Source organism: Hyperolius riggenbachi, chromosome 6, assembly GCF_040937935.1.
Source record: "Hyperolius riggenbachi isolate aHypRig1 chromosome 6, aHypRig1.pri, whole genome shotgun sequence".
Taxonomy (NCBI): Eukaryota; Metazoa; Chordata; class Amphibia; order Anura; family Hyperoliidae; genus Hyperolius; species Hyperolius riggenbachi.
In genome coordinates, this window is record NC_090651.1 from 29,094,454 (window position 1) to 29,113,236 (window position 18,783).

General features: G+C 47.5%; 1 protein-coding gene across 7 annotated transcripts in view; it reads right to left on the reverse strand.

Annotated features, from left to right (window-relative positions):
- The window catches only part of AGBL4 (AGBL carboxypeptidase 4), a 2,106,705-nt gene that overhangs the window by 1,922,797 nt on the left and 165,125 nt on the right, over nucleotides 1–18,783 (reverse strand). For all 7 annotated transcript variants that reach the window (XM_068239049.1, XM_068239042.1, XM_068239046.1 and 4 more), the window contains one exon: nucleotides 16,864–16,986. In XM_068239049.1, the coding sequence (XP_068095150.1) occupies nucleotides 16,864–16,960 (97 nt within the window). In that variant the 5' untranslated portion in view covers nucleotides 16,961–16,986. The remainder of the gene's footprint in view (nucleotides 1–16,863; nucleotides 16,987–18,783) is intronic.

The window sequence follows — 18,783 nt, forward strand, 5'->3', positions numbered from 1 at the left end:
CAGACGATACAATGCTACACACTACTTCCTGGGTGGGGTTTTGTTTTTCCATGTGGAAGGGGTGGAGCCTCTTATGACAGCAAATTAACAGCAATCTTAGCAACTGTAATGAGAAACCAAAGCATACCTCCTAAGATTTTGAGATAAGAAAGCTGGACAATTTAAAGCTGGATTGTCACCATAAAAATCAAATTTCAACAGCAACTGGTCTGAGTGTATTAAAGAGAGACTGAAGCGAATTAATTTTGCCCTTTTAACCTTATAATTCGTTTCAGTACTCTCAGCACAAGTAAACCGCCGCATCCTGGCCGCTAAATGAGCGCTTTAGACCCCCCAAATCCCCGGGGGGCAATCTGGCCGGCATTTCCTGAAAGAGGTAGAGCTTTCAGCTTCAGCTCTGCCTCTCCAGATATCAATCGCCGCCTCTCTCCGCCCCTCTCACTCTACCTTCATAGAGAGGGGCTGGGAGAGGCGGAGATCCGCTCGTCGATTGACAGAGCTGAGCTGGGGGAGGTAGAACTGGGGCTGAAAGCTCTGCCTCTCAGCGCAGCAAAATCCACAACCAAGTTGGTCGTGGATGCTTGCTCGGCGATTTGGAGGGTCTAAACCCCTCGTCTTGCGGCGGGGATGCGGCGGTTTACTTGTGCTGAGACTACTGAAGCGAATAATAAGGTAAAAAGGGCAAAATGTATTTGTTTCAGTGTCTCTTTAAGTGATAAAGATGCTAATCCTGCAGTCAAAACGTTGAAACATTTTTCTGCTTTTAATTTTTGGAGTTGTCACATACTTTAGGAGCGCTGGCCCTTTATTAGTCAGTGCCAAACAATTGCATGCTGGGGGGGTTATTTTTATCTATAGTATATTCATTCTCTTCCATTTATTTCCCTGCTTAGCTGCCTATCTGAAACATATTAGGGGCAGAAATGACATCAGTATTTAGCCTCAAACTGTGGGCAGAAGACATGGTTCCCACCAGGAACAGCATTCTCTTCATTTACTATATAAAATTCACTGAAATCAAAACGTGGACAGTACAATACATGTGTTATGCAAGTAGATCGAATATTTATCTACTAGTAATATATGTGTTTTTCCCTGGCATGGTATGGCTAATCCTACTGCTTTAAGACACGCTTTTGTCACACCTTTTAACCACACCCCTGCCACACCCCTCACCCTGCATATCACAAAAAAATTCAGAGGCAAAAGATGTAGCGTTATCCTTCAAACAACTCTGGTCCTTTCTATAATTAGTAGCTTTTTTTCATTTTAACATTTGAAAATAAGAAATATATACATTTAAATCATGGGAATAAAGTTTAGAGTCAATTAAACACATTTGTTTTCTGTAGAAAAATACATTTATTTACATAAATCTGTACATTAGTCCTGAAAGAGAGGCAAATGAGGAAGAAAGAGGGATTTGGGACAGAGGGATTTGGTTCCCAAAGAGGGACTGTCCCTCCAAAAAAGGGACAGTTGGGAGCTATGCCAAAGTCTAGGCTCAAAAAGGAGATAAAAGAGAAACTCTGAGATCCCATTATAGTGTAAGCAAACTTGGCTCTCTAGTGTAGGTTACCACAAAGGCAACCACATACCACACCCCTAATCACACCCTTGCCACACCTCTAGTCACGCATACCATTAAGAAAAATGTGATGTTTTATAATTCAAATCACACTGGGCTTTCTATCCTGGGCAAATTAACATATGAAAATAAATACATCAATTTAAAAGGATGGGAATAATGCCAATTAAACACAGAATTAGCCCAGGGGACTCCTAACAGACACAACCGGACCAAAAAGCGGCATTAGGGGTCCTTTGTTGCAGCCAAATGTCTTTCCTTGGCCCCTGAGCCAGCTGCTGACTCTCCCTCTCAATCACCTTCAAACTTAAAGGAACACTATCGATTAACATATTTTTTTTAACCTGGAAGTGAGAGAGTTCCTGAAGTGCTGGTAAATAATGATGTGTACATTTCATTTGCTTATCTCTTTTGTGTACTGTAACACATTCCTTTCACTCTTAATTGAGGGCAGTCTGCTCAATTCTGATGGGAGAGTGAACAATGAGGGGAGGGGGAATTCCCTCACAGTGCATCTGTTAACCCTGTGTGTGAGAAAGCTCTCAGCAGCTGCCTGTGTTTCTGAGCTGTCTGCAGAGAGCAGAGGAAATGTAACTTGTTATAAACATTTGTAATAGTCTGTGACTCCACAGCTTTTTATATATATATATTTTTTTTTTTTGCTTTCAGAGGAAAATACTCTGTAGTCTGATATGCAAAAAAACCAGCACTGGCTGTGCATTGAAGCAGACACCCCTTTTGCGACTGATTTGTCCCAATAGAGCTAAATCCTACACACAATGAATGAAAGCTTTTGCCTCTGATATTTAACATGAAAAGTAGTTTACACAGCTCCATAGATATTTGTACATTGTCATTTTAGAACACTTGGGTATTGATAGTATTCCTTTAATTCTGCTCCCTGGGGCCCCTGCAGGGTCTATGGCCATGTAGCATCTCACCTGCCCACCAGCACAGATGACGCTACTCTGCCAAAGACTCTGCAGAGGCCCAGGGGAGTTACAGTTAAGATGGGGGAGACACCTTGGGGGCCCCTACAGGCTGTGGGGTCCTGAGGCTATTGCCCCCTCTGCCTCTATGGTAGCGCCGGTCCTGCTTGTATCCGGATCTCTCTAGCCAGGCCATGCATGGCAGTAGGGATTCACATGCGTGATGCGGAAAAATGCAGCATGCCCCATGATTTTTTTTCCAAGCATGCAAATCGGACGGCAGCCTATTGGTTTCATTAAGCTGTGTTTCCCTATCTGAATTCACATGTGGGGAAACACTGCAAATTCACGTCCATGGACATAAGCCCTAAAAGAAGTGGTTCCCTTTTTTCTCTCATAGCAGTGGTATAGCAATGGGGGCTGCAGTGGTAGCAACCGCACCAGGGCCCCTGGAGCAGAGGGGCCCTCCTTCAACTGCTTTATTAGCTCCTTTTTGGTGGTATGCTGGTAATGATCAACTCTATATGTGGTTTGATTAGGTGTAACCATTAATTGGCAGTTCCTCTTCCTGCTTTCCCCACTCACACTGCAGCAATCCATGGCAGGTTTTGGTGCTCCAAATTAATTGTTATGTATACAGGTGAAACTCAAAAAATTAGAATATCATGCAAACGTACATTTATTTCAGTAATTCAACTTAAAAGGTGAAACTAACATATGAAACAGGAACCCTTTGCAGGTATTTGGATGAATTAGCTGATTAGAGTCTGACACTTTGGGCCAGATTTATCAAAGCATTACCGACAGTTTTTTCTTCTTAAACTGTTCTAACCAGCAGGAGCAGTTCTGCATAATAATAAGAACATTCCAAAATTCTACTTAATAGCAGCAGCTTAGCGCAAATTTCTAGAACTGCACTACAGTTAAGAAAAGTGCAAATCCATCACTAAATTGCCGCAGATTAAGAAGTGTGTAACAGTAGTTCTACAGATAGTGCAGCAATGCAGGTTAGGCATGATTTGTGAAGTGCTCCTCCCCCCTGCTGCCATATGTGCTGTGAGCCTGTTCTGTACTTAAACCTTCCAGTGCTGGGCATTGATGCAATACAGCAGATGTACTGGTTACCTCGGCAACAGCTATTTCCCTGACACACTTTACTGTCTGAGAAACTCCTGCTATTTTACAACAGTTTTGGAAGGAAACTGCACTGTCTAGTTATTTCTTAAGATGTCTGAGACAGTTTTGCATGGATTTCTAAAAGCGTAAAACACATATTTATTGCACATTCAATAGAAAACACGTGCACTCAGGCACCATCACACACATTAGGATAAAAATTGATCTGCACAGAGTTGAAAACAAAACTCCAGGGCAGAAAGCAGGGGGAAGCAGGAGAGAAAGTTGGATCCTTCCTCTTTCTTTCAGACTCTTCAACGGGGATGCATCAGGGAAAGTAATACCTGTAACAGCGCCCCTCAGATGCTGCGCCCAGAGACAGATGGCTCCCCCTCCCCCCCATAGCTACGCCTCTGCTAGAATACTGAACCTTTTCACAATATTGGGCAGCATGATGGCATAGGGGTTAGCGCTCTCGCCTTGCAGCGCTGGGTCCCCGGTTTGAATCCCAGCCAGGTCAACATCTGCAAGGAGTTTGTATGTTCTCCCTGTGTCTGTGTGGGTTTCCTCCGGGCAATCCGGTTTCCTCCCAAATTCCCAAAACATACAGATAAGTTAATCGGCTTCCCCCTAAATTGGCCCTAGACTACCATACATATGCTACACGATACGTACATAGACATGAGACTATGGTAGGGATTACATTGTGAGCCCCTCCAAGGGACAGTTAAAGGGAACCAGAGACGAAGCACCCTCATGTATTTTACCATATATATCAGTGGGAACATTAGAGAAAACACCTACCCTGCTCTCTGTTTCATTATTTACTGTTCAGATTGCTTCTTAACAGCCCAGATAAAATCCCCGACTGAGCATTCAGTCTAGCTTTGCTATAATGACTCAGCTATAATGATTCCTGAGCAGAGCCACAAGGGGGCAGGCTTAGGCTTGAAAAGACAGCACAGAAGACAGACTTAGCTATAAAGATTCCTGAAAAAAGCCAGACTGAATGCTCAGTCGGGGATTTTATCTGGGCCGATAAGAAGCAATCTGAACAGTAAATAATGAAACAGAGAGCAGGTTAGGTGTTTTCTCTAATGTTCCCACTGATATATATGGTAAAATACATGAGGGTGCTTCGTCTCTGGTTCCCTTTAAGTAACAAGACAATATATATACTCTGTACAGCGATATGGAAGATGTTGGCGCTATATAAGTACTAAATAATAGTATTCTAATGGTCTGAGATTTTGATTTTGGGGTTCACATAAGCTGTAAGCCATAATCATCAAAATTATAACACATAAAGGCTTGAAATATCTGGCTTTGCATGTAATGAGTCAATTTCATATATTAGTTTCACCTTTTAAGTTGATATTCTACTTTTCCATGTTTCACCTGTAGAGCACTTGAGGGGGCCCAATGTAAAACTGGCAGTGGGGTTTGGAGCTCAGAAGCTACGCTACTGTCGCCTGGTATTTCTTATGTCATTTCCGCTTTACAAATGTATTGGTCACACCTCCATTAACCCCCTGCACCCTGCATGTACCATCGTCACCTAGTGAACTCGCGGCTGCGAATCCGATGTCGAGGAGATGGCCACAGAAATTCCAATAATGGATGCGTACAGTACCGAAACATTAACAATTGTGTTACAGATGCCTGTTTAAATCAACTCGCACGCAAAAAATCTGCAATTTACAGCCTGTCTCTCTAATTACCAGATAATCTGTTTAAGCAAGAAGACGAGAGCCAGACACCTCGCGCTGAAACGCCGCCACAGAACGAACCCATCTGTCTGACAAGTAGACACAGACTTGCAATGTTCATGCAGAAATCAGATCAAGGGAAAGTGTCAAATTAGAGCCACCGGTGGTTCCTTTTTCCGGGAACCTTCCAGGAGAACTCCCCTAACCTGAGAAATGCTCCTGCCCAGCTAATGAGGCGGGAAGCACAAGGTCTACAGAAGCCAAGACAAAAAGTAACCTGTCACTCCCACGCAATGGAAGTTTTCTGTTTAATGATGGAAGTGTCTGATCTAAGCTGTAATATTCAAAGAACAAAATCTGGGAAACTTGGAAAAAAAAAAACAACTATTGGATAGCGGGTAAAAGGATTGAAACCTCTTTTTGTTTTCTTTTGTTTCGCTTCGTTTTTGTTATTAACAATTTTTTTTTGTAAAATAAAACTGTATAAAGAGAAACTCCGACCAAGAATTTAACTTTATCCCAATCAGTAGCTGATACCCCCTTTTACATGAGAAATCTATTCCTTTTCAGAAACAGACCATCAGGGGGCGCTGTATGACTGATATTGTGGTGAAACCCCTCCCACAAGAAACTCTGAGGACCGTGGTACTCCTGGCAGTTTCCTGTCTGTGAACACTGTGGGAAATAGCTGTTTACAGCTGTTTCCAACAGCCAAAAAAGCATGCAGCAGCTACATCACCTGCCAATAGGGCTGCACGATTTTGGGTAAAAATCGAAATTGCGATTTTTCTCTTAGAAATTGAGATTTCGATTTATTCACGATTTTTTTTTTCAAACCAAGCTTTAGCGGGGGGCGGGGTCAGGAGCCTAGCTATGGCGGGCTCTGTCAGAAAAATTTGCTGTGCATTCGCATTGCATTTCAGGCAATGCACAATTATAAAGCCTGAAGCCCTCTATGATGACCCCTCGGCTGAAAGTGAACCTTAAGTGAACAAAATAAATTGCGTTTTACTCACCTGGGTCTTACCTCAGCCCCCTGCAGCTGATCTGTGCCCACGACGAGTCGCTCTGATGCTCCGAGTCCCGCCGGCGGCCACTTCCGGTTTCGCCGTCAGGACTCGTCGTGGGCACAGATCAGCTGCAGGGGGCTGAGATAAGCCCCAGGTGAGTAAAACGCAATTTATTTTGTTCACTGAAGTGTGCGTGCAGTAGTACTAATGTGCGGCGTACGGGACTCTTACGAGCCGGGCAGCGGGGGGCGGATCCAGTCCACAGAAGCAGTGCATATTCATGATTGCTAATGAGCCGGGCGGCGGGGGGGCGAATCCAGTCTGGAGCGGCACACACAGCTTCACCAATCACTGGATAGCGATGGTATGACGGCAGAGGTAGGCGGAGATTTTAACTGCCTACTTTTTCGCCATAGTGGTCCTTTAACAGCAGTGACCGGGTTAGAATATCAGACACTGCCTCAAAATTTAATTACGGTACATAAAGGATTACTCCAGTGAAAAAGTAACAGTTAAAATCTGACTGAACAGACAAGTTTTGCACTAACTATTTCCTCCTGGGGAAGGTGGTGGTGGTGGTGGTGGTGGTGTGTGTGTGTGTGTGGGGGGGGGGGTTCTCAGGGTTTCCAAAATCATTTCTTGAACAGCAGTGGCTACAGGAGGCTGTCTGGTATCTTACGATTTGCCAGTTAGACTTAGCAACTGTAGCAACTGTTGTTCTGGAAATGCTTTAGAGAACAAAGAAAAACTGAGAATCCCCTATGAGGAGATGGGTTAGTCCAAAACCTGTCAGTTCTGTCAGATTGTAACTGCTTACTTTTTTCGCTGGAGTAGTTCTTTAAATAATACAACACTTATCCAAGGGTTCATACAACCAAGTACATACAGCAACTGTAGCAATTTTGGTGATGATAGCAAGCATGAAGGCCTCTAATACATTTAGCCATAACCCCTGAACAAGCATGCTGCAGATCAGGTGTTTCTGACATTATTGTTAGATCTGACAAGATTAGCCGCATGCTTGTTCCCGTTGTGTAATTCAGACACTACTGCAGTGAGTGAGATCGGCAGGGCTGCCAGGGAACTGGTATTATTTAAAAGGAAATAAATATGGAAGCCTCCATATCCCTCTCGCTTCAGTTTCAGGGATGAGCTTCGGATGATATCCGAATGAGTTTCATTTGGTTTTCATCCTCCTAATTAGTGCAGCTGATGGGGCAGGGGTTAAACTTACCCACCGGCCGTCTTCTTCAACGAATCCCACGCAACGTCACACCACATCACGTGACTACTACGCTTCCTCCTTCAACGCAGCGTGAGGTGTGACGTGGGATTCATTAAAGTGACTCTGTAACAAAAATTACAACGTTTTTTCTACCATCCTACAAGTTCCTAAACCTATTCTAATGTGATCTGGCTTGCTGCAGCTCTTTCTACTATAACCATCTCTGTAATAAATCTCTGTAATAAATCAATGTATCTTTCCCCTGTCAGACTTGTCGGCCTGTGTCTGGAAGGCTGCCAAGTTCTTCAGTGTTGAACTGTTCCTCTATGCACTAGTGATGCTCAAATACCCCTTTTTAAAATTCGAGTTTGGTCGAATTCGAATAGTAAATTATTCGAGGTCAGTCGAATATTCGAGTCGAATAATTTTTACTATTCGATTCGACCTCGGACTTCGAGCTCACTATTCGAGTCGGTATTCGAGCTCACTATTCGAGCTGACTATTCGAATTGGCCTTAAATAGCTTCCAACACTTGTTTTGAGGGTGAATGATGCAAGAAACATCTTTTTTTTCCAAGTAACAACAGCAAGTGATTATGTGGGGATGTTCCTTTAAAAAAAAATGTGGAAAGAGAAGTTGTGTCCTTAATTTTGTTCAGTAGTGTTACTGTATATACTTGTTCTTCTTCTTCTTTATCTTTCTTCTTCTTCTTCTAGATCTTCTTCTTCTTCTTCTATATTGTCTTCTTCTTCTTCTTCATCTTCTTCATCATCTTCTTCTTCTTCTTCATCATCTTCTTCTTCTTCTTCATCATCATCTTCTTCTTCTTCTTCTTCATCTTCTTCATCTTCTTCTTCATCTTCTTCTTCATCTTCATCTTCTTCATCTTCTTCTTCTTCATCTTCTTCTTCTTCTTCATCTTCTTCTTCTTCTTCTTCATCTTCTTCTTCTTCTTCTTCATCTTCTTCTTCTTCTTCTTCTTCTTCTTCTTCTTCATCTTCATCTTCTTCATCATCTTCTTCATCTTCTTCATCATCTTCTTCATCTTCTTCTTCTTCTTCTTCATCTTCTTCTTCTTCATCTTCTTCTTCTTCATCTTCTTCATCTTCTTCATCTTCTTCTTCTTTTTCATCTTCTTCTTCATCATCTTCTTCATCTTCTTCTTCATCTTCTTCTTCATCTTCATCTTCTCCTTCTCCTTCTTTTTCAATATCGTCTTCTTCTTCTTCACGTATTTCTCTTTTCAATTTTTTTTTTACAGAAATGCAGCTATTTTTGAGCGTAACAAATAGCTGGTGGGCGCACGCATGTTGGAAGCGCCATTGTATGTGCTCCCTGGCAGTGGAAACACAAAGACAGCAGGAGGTATATTCAGCAGCAGGAGGAGGAGGATGAGTGTGTGGCAGCAGGCAGTCAATGAGGCAGGCAGCTCGCCGTGACATAATAGCCCTGGTACCTAGCGGTGATACCAGGGCTGTAAATAAACACAACAGGAGGTCCCAGACAGCGGTCGTGCAGCCCACATTGTGTCCAATACACAACTGGGACAACACAGTTTTCAACCCGGGCACCTCAGAAAAATTAAACCTTTTTTTTTTTTTTTTTTAATGGTTTGTTTGGTTTTGGTTTTGCAACCAATATAGCTATTGTTTGACGTAATAGCTGGTGGCAGAGTGGCAGCAGAAGGTAATTCTGTGTACCCTGGCAGTGGGAAACACAGACAGACAGCAACAGCAGCAGGAGGAATGGAGGAGTAATGTGAGCAGCTATTGTTTGACGTAATAGCTGGTGGCAGAGTGGCAGCAGAAGGTAAATCATCTGTGTAGTGTACCCTGGCAGTGGGAAACACAGACAGACAGCAGCAGCAGCAGCAGGAGGAGGTGTGGAGGAGTAGTGTGAGTGTGGCAGCAGGTAGGCAGCGTGACATAATAGCCCTGGTACCTAGCGGTGATACCAGGGCTGTAAATAAACACAACAGGAGGTCCCAGACAGCGGTCGTGCAGCCCACATTGTGTCCAATACACAACTGGGACAACACAGTTTTCAACCCGGGCACCTCAGAAAAATTAAACCTTTTTTTTTTTTTTTAATGGTTTGTTTGGTTTTGGTTTTGCAACCAATATAGCTATTGTTTGACGTAATAGCTGGTGGCAGAGTGGCAGCAGAAGGTAAATCATCTGTGTAGTGTACCCTGGCAGTGGGAAACACAGACAGACAGCAGCAGCAGCAGCAGGAGGAGGTATGGAGGAGTAGTGTGAGTGTGGCAGCAGGTAGGCAGCGTGACATAATAGCCCTGGTACCTAGCGGTGATACCAGGGCTGTAAATAAACACAACAGGAGGTCCCAGACAGCGGTCGTGCAGCCCACATTGTGTCCAATACACAACTGGGACAACACAGTTTTCAACCCGGGCACCTCAGAAAAATTAAACCTTTTTTTTTTTAATGGTTTGTTTGGTTTTGGTTTTGCAACCAATATAGCTATTGTTTGACGTAATAGCTGGTGGCAGAGTGGCAGCAGAAGAAGGTAATTCTGTGTACCCTGGCAGTGGGAAACACAGACAGACAGCAGAAGGGCAGTACACAGCAGCCCACTGTAGGTGTAAAATGTGTGGCTGCAGGCGACGTAATAGTCAAAGTGAACCAGGCTGGCTTAGTGAGCAGGAGCCTGGAGGTGGTAAAGGGTGGTAAGGCACATTAACGATGGTTCCGGCAGCCAGTTCATGTCCCCCTCTCGCCGACAACAGGGGCCAGGAACTCGCCTTCCACCCACGCCTGGTTCATCTTGAGAAACGTCAGTCTGTCCACAGACTTGTGAGACAGACGTGAGCGTTTCTCGGTGACCACGCCACCAGCTGCACTGAAGCAGCGCTCGGACAGCACGCTGGAAGGGGGGCAGGACAGCACTTCCAGGGCGTACTGCGCCAGCTCGCTCCAGATCTCCATGCGCTTGACCCAATACTCCATGGGATCAACAGGGGCATCGCTGTCAAGCCCGCTGTACGACCCCATGTAGTCAGCCACCATGCGGGTCAGGCGCTGGCTGTGACCGGAGGAGGATGCTGCTGCATGCATCTCCTCTCTAGTCACTGCTGCCGGAGCCTCTACAGTCCTGTAGAGCTCGTGGCTGAGAGACAGCAGGTCTGTGGGGCGCTTGCTGCTGCTGGATGCAGGCACCTGCTGCTGCCTCTGTGCTGGCTGCTGGACAGTGGGGGTGGAAGGCTGGGGGAAGGCTTCCTCCAAGCGCTCAACAAGGGCCTGCTGCAAGCTCCTTATTTGTTGCGCTGGGTCTCCTCCTGCAGGCGGCAGGAACTGGCTCAACTTCCCCTTGAGGCGTGGGTCCAACATCATGCTGATCCAGATGTCCTCCCTCTGCTTCATCTGGATCACCCTGGGGTCCCTGCGCAGGCACGTCAGCATGTGCGCTGCCATTGGGAAGAGGCGGGCCACGTCTGCTGGCACATCGACGTCAGTGCTGTCCTCATCCTCCTCCTCTGCCGCCTCATCCTCTCTCCACCCCCGCACCAACTCAGCTGCGCTGTGCTGATCCCCCTCATCAGCAGCCAGGTCAGGGACCTCCACCAAGTCCTCCTCCTCCTCCCCCTCAGAGGTGGACTGCGCAGCTGGTTGCCGCTCCTGCTGGTCCAAGGCTGCCGCTCCCTGTTCCAGCAAAGCATCGAGGGCCCTGTTCAGCAGAGAAACCAGGGGCACCCACTCGCAGACCATAGCATGGTCCCTGCTCACCATGTTTGTGGCCTGCAGGAAGGGAGCCAGCACAAAGCACACCTGCTGCATGTGCCTCCAGTCATCATCGGGGACGATGGACGGGATGTTGCTGGTCTTGTCCCTTCTCTGAGCTGCGGAAACAGTGGCCAGGGCAAGGTACTGTTTGACAGCGTGCCTCTGTTCAACCAGACGCTCCAACATCGCCAGGGTGGAGTTCCAGCGAGTCGGAACGTCAAGGATCAGCCGATGGCGTGGCAGATCCAGCTCCTTTTGCACGTCTTCCAGGCTCGCACAGGCTGCAGCCGAGCGCCGGAAGTGACGCACAACATTCCTTGCCGTTTCCAGCAGTTCGCCCATCCCCTGGTAGGTGCGCAAGAACTTCTGCACCACCAGGTTCAGCACGTGGGCAAGACAGGGGATGTGGGTCAGGTTTCCCCTGTCTATTGCGGCAACCAGATTGGCCCCATTGTCGGCCACCACCTCTCCGACTCTGAGGCCTCTGGGGGTCAGCCAAATCCTCTCCTGCTCCTGGAGTTTGGCCAACACATGGGTTGCCGTCAGCTTGGTCTTCCCAAGGCTGACCAAGTGCAGCAGCGCTTGGCAGTGGCGGGCCTTCACGCTGCTGCTGAGGCGGGGGGTTTGGCCAGGTGTGCCGGAGGATGGCAGAGGATCGGAGGAACCTGCTGCAGTTCCCCTGACCCTGCGGGGTGGCACCACCCACTGTGTTGCTGCTGCTGCTGTGCCCGCTGCTGCTCTCCCATCCTCACCCCCTTCCACCAAGCTGACCCAGTGGACAGTGAAGGACAGGTAGCGGCCTGTCCCGAAGCGGCTGCTCCAGGAGTCCATGGTGACGTGGACCCTTTCACCAACCGCGTGCTCCAGCCCTCGCTCCACATTGGCCATCACAAAGCGGTGCAGTGCAGGAATGGCCTTGCGGGAGAAAAAGTGTCTGCTGGGGAGCTGCCAGTCTGGGGCTGCGCAAGCATGCAGCGCACGAATGTCGCTCCCCTCCTGCACGAGCGTGTACGGCAGGAGTTGGGAGCACATGGCCCGTGCCAGCAAGCCGTTCAGCTGCCGCACGCGACGGCTGCTGGGAGGCAGAGCCCTAACCACCCCCTGGAAGGACTCGCTCAAAAGGCTCTGGCGTGGCCTTTTGCTGGCACGGGAATCAGCAGACACAGCGGAGGAGGCCACTGAGGACTGGCTGCCAGAACAGGCCTCAGTGTCGGCGGCAGGAGTTGCAGAGGGGGGAGGAGCAGTGCGTTTCCGCACTCCTGCTGGTGCTGCTGGAGGAGCAGGAGGGCGGGTGGCTGCTGTTGCTGCTGCTGCTGAAGGCTGTGCAGTGATGGGTGTGGTGCCACTGCCAGCACCAGATGCCTTCAGCCTCTGGAACTCCTGATGCTGGTGGAAATGTTTCGCAGCAAGGTGGTTGATGAGCGAGCTGGTGCAGAACTTTAAGGGGTCTGCACCTCTGCTCAACTTCCGCTGACAGTGGTTGCAAGTGGCGTACTTGCTGTACACTGTGGGCATGGTGAAAAAGCGCCAGATTGGAGACAGAAACATCCCCCTACGGCATGGAAGCGCTGCTGCCTGTCTCCCTGTGGTGGTTGGGGGTGGGGCTTGGGGGGCTTGGGTGCGGCTGGTGGTGGTACTGGCAGATGCTGCTGCTGCTGCTGCTGCTGAGCCTGAGACACCAGCAGGCTGTGGGACCTGCCTACTGCTGCTGCCAATGCTTGCAATAATGCGCCTCCTTGCAAGGCCCACAAGAGCATCCTCCTCCTCCTCCTCAGAGCTGCTGAGGACGACATCCCCTGGAGGTGGTGGCACCCAGTCTCTGTCTGTCACCGGGTCATCAACATCCTCCCCCTCCTGAAACATGTCCTGCTGGGATGAGGACCCCCCAAACTCCTCTCCTGATGCATGGATGGGCTGCTTGACTGTCGCCACAGTCTTGCTGTCCAATCCCTCATCCCCCAAAGTGCCCATCAGCATCTCCTCCTCAAGATCGCCAACAACAGCAGACAATTTACTCATGATGCCTGGGGTCAAAAGACTGCTGAATGACAGGTCAGCGAGTGACGGTGAACTGGCCTCCTCCCCAGACCCTGCTGGGCGGCTGCTGCGAACAGGGGTGGTGGTGGTGGTGGTGAGGGTGGAGGCCTCAGATGCAGAGCTGATGGCGGGCTGCTCATCCTCCGTCATGAGTTGCACCACAGTGTCTGCATGCTTTTCCTCAATGGGACGTTTCCGACCCGGCTGGAGGAAAATGGGAGCAGGTGCTACACGCTGCTGCTGCTGTGTCTCTGCAGCGTGAGTTGCAGATGCTCCTGCTGGGCGGCGCCCAAGGCGTCCACGGCCAGTGGCTATGGGAGGAATGTTAGCCACTGACGCTGCTGCTGCTGCTGCGGAACTGTGCATGGTGGCGCGCCCGCGGCTTGCCACAATGCTGCTCCCTCTCCTCCTGATTCCCTTGCTGCCCTTCCCCTTGCCCAAACCGCGCTGGCTGCCACTTCCAGACATCTTCAATGTTTTGGGCGTATAGACAAAAGTTTTTTAAAAGGGCGGGTGAAAAGTGGGGTACTTTAATGGAGTGGGTTGGTTGGTGAGGTGACTGAGTGAGTGTCCCCTAGTACAGTAAGTAAGTAGTAACAGTCAGGAAGTACAACTAGCAGTTACAATAATCAGTAGTAATCACAAGTAAATTTAGTGTGTGTACACTCAGACAGTGAGTGCACGCACGCAGGAGCTAGTAGCCTATGAACACAGTGACTGAGTGTCCTAGACTCCTAGTACAGTAAGAGTAAGTAGTAACAGTAAGTAGAACTAACTAATTACAATAATCAATCAGCGATCAGAAGGAAATAGAGTGTGGGTGGTGTGTGTACACTCAGACAGTGAGTGCACGCACGCAGGAGCTAGTAGCCTATGAACACAGTGACTGAGTGTCCTAGACTCCTAGTACAGTAAGAGTAAGTAGTAACAGTAAGTAGAACTAACTAATTACAATAATCAATCAGCGATCAGAAGGAAATGGAGTGTGGGTGTGTGTACACTCAGACAGTGAGTGCACGCACGCAGGAGCTAGTAGCCTATGAACACAGTGACTGAGTGTCCTAGACTCCTAGTACAGTAAGAGTAAGTAGTAACAGTAAGTAGAACTAACTAATTACAATAATCAATCAGCGATCAGAAGGAAATAGAGTGTGGGTGGTGTGTGTACACTCAGACAGTGAGTGCACGCACGCAGGAGCTAGTAGCCTATGAACACAGTGACTGAGTGTCCTAGACTCCTAGTACAGTAAGAGTAAGTAGTAACAGTAAGTAGAACTAACTAATTACAATAATCAATCAGCGATCAGAAGGAAATGGAGTGTGGGTGTGTGTACACTCAGACAGTGAGTGCACGCACGCAGGAGCTAGTAGCCTATGAACACAGTGACTGAGTGTCCTAGACTCCTAGTACAGTAAGAGTAAGTAGTAACAGTAAGTAGAACTAACTAATTACAATAATCAATCAGCGATCAGAAGGAAATAGAGTGTGGGTGGTGTGTGTACACTCAGACAGTGAGTGACCGCACGCAGGAGCTAGTAGCCTATGGACAGTGACTGAGTGTCCTAGACTCCTAGTACAGTAAGAGTAAGTAGTAACAGTAAGTAGAACTAACTAATTACGATAATCAATCAGCGATCAGAAGGAAATGGAGTGTGGGTGTGTGTACACTCAGACAGTGAGTGCACGCACGCAGGAGCTAGTAGCCTATGGACAGTGACTGAGTGTCCTAGACTCCTAGTACAGTAAGAGTAAGTAGTAACAGTAAGTACAACTAACTAATTACGATAATCAATCAGCGATCAGAAGGAAATAGAGTGTGTGTTGTGTGTGTACACTCAGACAGTGAGTGCAGTGCGCACACGCAGGAGCTAGTAGCCTATATGAACAGTGACAGTGAGTGTCCCTACGGGTACAGTAAGAGTAAGTAGTAAGTAAGTACAACAATAATCTATCAGTAATCAGAAGGAAATAGAGTGTGTGTACACACAGACAGTGAGTGAGTGCACACACGCAGGAGCTAGCTAGTAGCCTATAAACAGTGACAGTCAGTGAGTGTCCTACTCCTAGTACAGTATAACTACAATACTATTAGTAAAGGACAGCAGAAATACTGGTATAGATGAGAGAAATAAACAGAGGACAGCTGCCCACAGAGGCAAGGCCCCCCTGAGGCCTAAACCTGTAAGCTTGCAGCAGCTGCCTGTCTCTAATGTAACACACAAGCTACTAACTAAAATACAATGTCTATCTAACTAACAACAATATAGGTGTATATGGCAGGTGTAGGTGAGCAAAAACGCTAGGTAAATGATCACAATAGAGCACTTGCTAAGCCAAAGCACAAAGGAGCAACTCTCTCTCTGTACAAGTCTCAGGCAAGCATGGAGAAACGGAACATGGCGGCCGCTATTTATAGGGTAGGGGCTGGCCAGGGTCCCCCTCTGTGATTGGCTGCCGTCAGAGGGCCTGGGAGCCCTCTGATTGGCTCTAAGGACATCAATCTGGGCTATGACGCTATTCGAGCTCGGTACCGAGCTCGAATAGCGCCGGGTTGCTCGAATAGCTCGAATAGTGAATGGGCTATTCGAGTGTACTCGGATAGCCCATTCGAATAGCTCCAGCTATTCGGAGCTCGAATACCGAGCTCGAATAGCTGAAAAAGAGCTCGAATATTCGAGCTACTCGAATATTCGAGCTCTGCTGAGCACCACTGCTATGCACACTCCAGTGTGTGTTTTATTTACATAAGCCAGCAGCTTCTCTGCTATCTTATCAGTGATAGAAGAGAACTGGATAAAAATCCTCCTCTGGAGGCTGTGAAAGGAGCTGGTCTGTCACATACTAAGGAATTAACGACATAGGCAGAGCTGTCTGCAGGAAGCCTGTAACGTTCAGTGCATGAGAGAAGCTGGGGACAGAAGGTAAACACACACAAGTGATCTCTTGAGATTCAGAAGTAAGGCTGTATACAGCCTGCTTGTGTATGGATGTACTTCCTGTTTTGGTGGCCATTTTGTTTGTTTATAAACAAACTTTTAAAAACAGTTTTTGACTACTTTTAATGCGGCGGGGAGCGGTGAAATTGTGACAGAGGGTAATAGGAGATGTCCCCTAACGCACTGGTATGTTTACTTTTGTGCGATTTTAACAATACAGATTCTCTTTAAAGGAAAAGGCTTCTGGGTAAGCTTAACTCCTCCCTGTTCAGTTGTCCTTTAAGAGACATTTCTGCTGCTGAAATCAGGATATGGGAATCCTAAATAATGTTTTTATCCTTGCTTTGAGTTGTTATGGGTCCTCTTTAAGAAGGTGATAATGGTGCTATGAACAGCATCACAGAAGATGATGACTCCTTAGAAGACAGTATAATAATAAAACCAAACAATTAGTAATACCAATATCATGAAGGCCCTTTTCCACCAAGATCAATTCCACAGCAGTGATGACACCTCCTAAAAACACTCTACTCCATAATAGTCTAAGCTGAAGGAACATTTCATCACTTACCGCTTTCGAAGCAGGCATCAAATATTAGATGACCTCTTTTCGGCTGCCCGTTATGACCGGGAGGAGTTACAACCAGCTTGTTAATGTTTCTGGACATGGCGGCTTCATTTCCCAGACTGTTTCCTGCATCAAACATAAAAGTAGACGGTGAGACGACTTTGTTTTTTAGGTTCCATTAGGTCAGCGCAGTCATACTAAGGAAAGTTTATTGGTTGCAGGTGAGTGTGTGTTACTGGAGATCACGGCTGCTTGCACGGCTATTAAACAAGAGCACTTTTAATGTCCCACTCTATATGAGTACCATGTTTCATGATGCACTAAGAGTTGTGTCTGAAGACTCCATCTTTCAGCTTTGTAAAACATAAATGGACTATTGGTTGAGGCCGTCACAAGAAGTCTTAAGCATCAATACAGACACGCACTACAAAGCAGCGAAAATGGTCGGTAGGAGGTGAAGTACTTGAGTTGGAATAACCTTTGCAAGAAAGGTTGGAGCATCTACCAGATAATGATGATCTTCAATGATGATGATCTTCATTTAAAAAAAATAATGTATATATTGGGCTCGATTCACAAAGCGGTGCTAACCCAGTTAGAGACTTTAGGCGTGATAACCAATTAACCATTGCACCATGCTGGTGAAAAGCCAGTTTAGGCATGATAAGTTTAGGTGTGATAAGTTTAGGTGTGATAAGTTTAGGCATGCTAAGTTTAGATAAGTTTAGATCGTGCGCAAAGTCCCGCACGCAAAGCAGCGCCATTAAACTCTATGCGATGTGCACCAGACTTTGCTAGCGCAAAACTTTTGATCAGCTGTGCACTGCGGTGCTAACGCAGTTGGTGCTTAAACTTATCATGCCTAAACTTATCACACCTAAACTTATCATGCCTAAACTTATCACACCTAAACTTATCACACCTAAACTTATCACACCTAAACTTATCACACCTAGGGCTCGATTCACCAAGCGGTGCAAAGTGTTAGCACCGTGGTGAAAAGGCCCTTATCACGCCTAAAGTCACTTTAGGCATGATAAGTAGAAACTCGCGCGAAGTTGCCGCGCGTACGCGCGTACGCGCGTACGCGCGTAAGTGCGCGCGCAACACCCGACGCTTCGCGCGAAGCTCCCGTTAAGCCCTATGGGACTTTGCGCGCGCTCTCACGCGCGTACGCGCGAACGCGCTTACGCGCGGTAACTTCGCGCGAAGAGCAGGAAAAATCGGTGATAACTCAGTGGTGAAAAGGTCATCACGCCTAAAGTCTTTTAGGCGTGATAACTGGGTTATCACCGCTTTGTGAATCGAGGCCCTAAACTAGAGTGACCAGACGTCCCGGATTGCCCGGGACACGTCCCGGATTCGGGGTCCGCTGTCCCAGGCAGCATGAGGTCCCGGGAAACGTCCCGCTTTCAGCAGCGGGACGTCCCGGCCTCGGGACTCTGGCCACTCTCTCCTCAATGAACTGGCAGCGGCGTCTATAGACGCCGTGCCAGTTCATTGCCCGCAGCCCCGCTCCAGCCTCCTCTTCCGGTGTCTGTTTCCGACACCAGCAGGCGAGCAGGGCTACGGCAAGATGGCTGCCGGAGCCCTGTACTGGAGACCTATTTGTGTCACTAGTACAGGGCTTCGGGCGCCATCTTGCCGTAGCCCTGTCAGCGCGGGAGACCAGAGCAGGAGGAACAAGACGGTCCCGGGACGGAGCAGCGCGCCAGAGGCCGGACACTTCTGCCAGGTGAGTAAATGCTTTCTTTTCCAGGTGAAATGTTTGCCCGCATTGTTTCTTTTCCAGGTGAAATGTTTGCCCGCATTGTTTCTTTTCCAGGTGAAATGTTTGCCCGCATTGTTTCTTTTCCAGGTGAAATGTTTGCCCGCATTGTTTCTTTTCCAGGTGAAATGTTTGCCCGCATTGTTTCTTTTCCA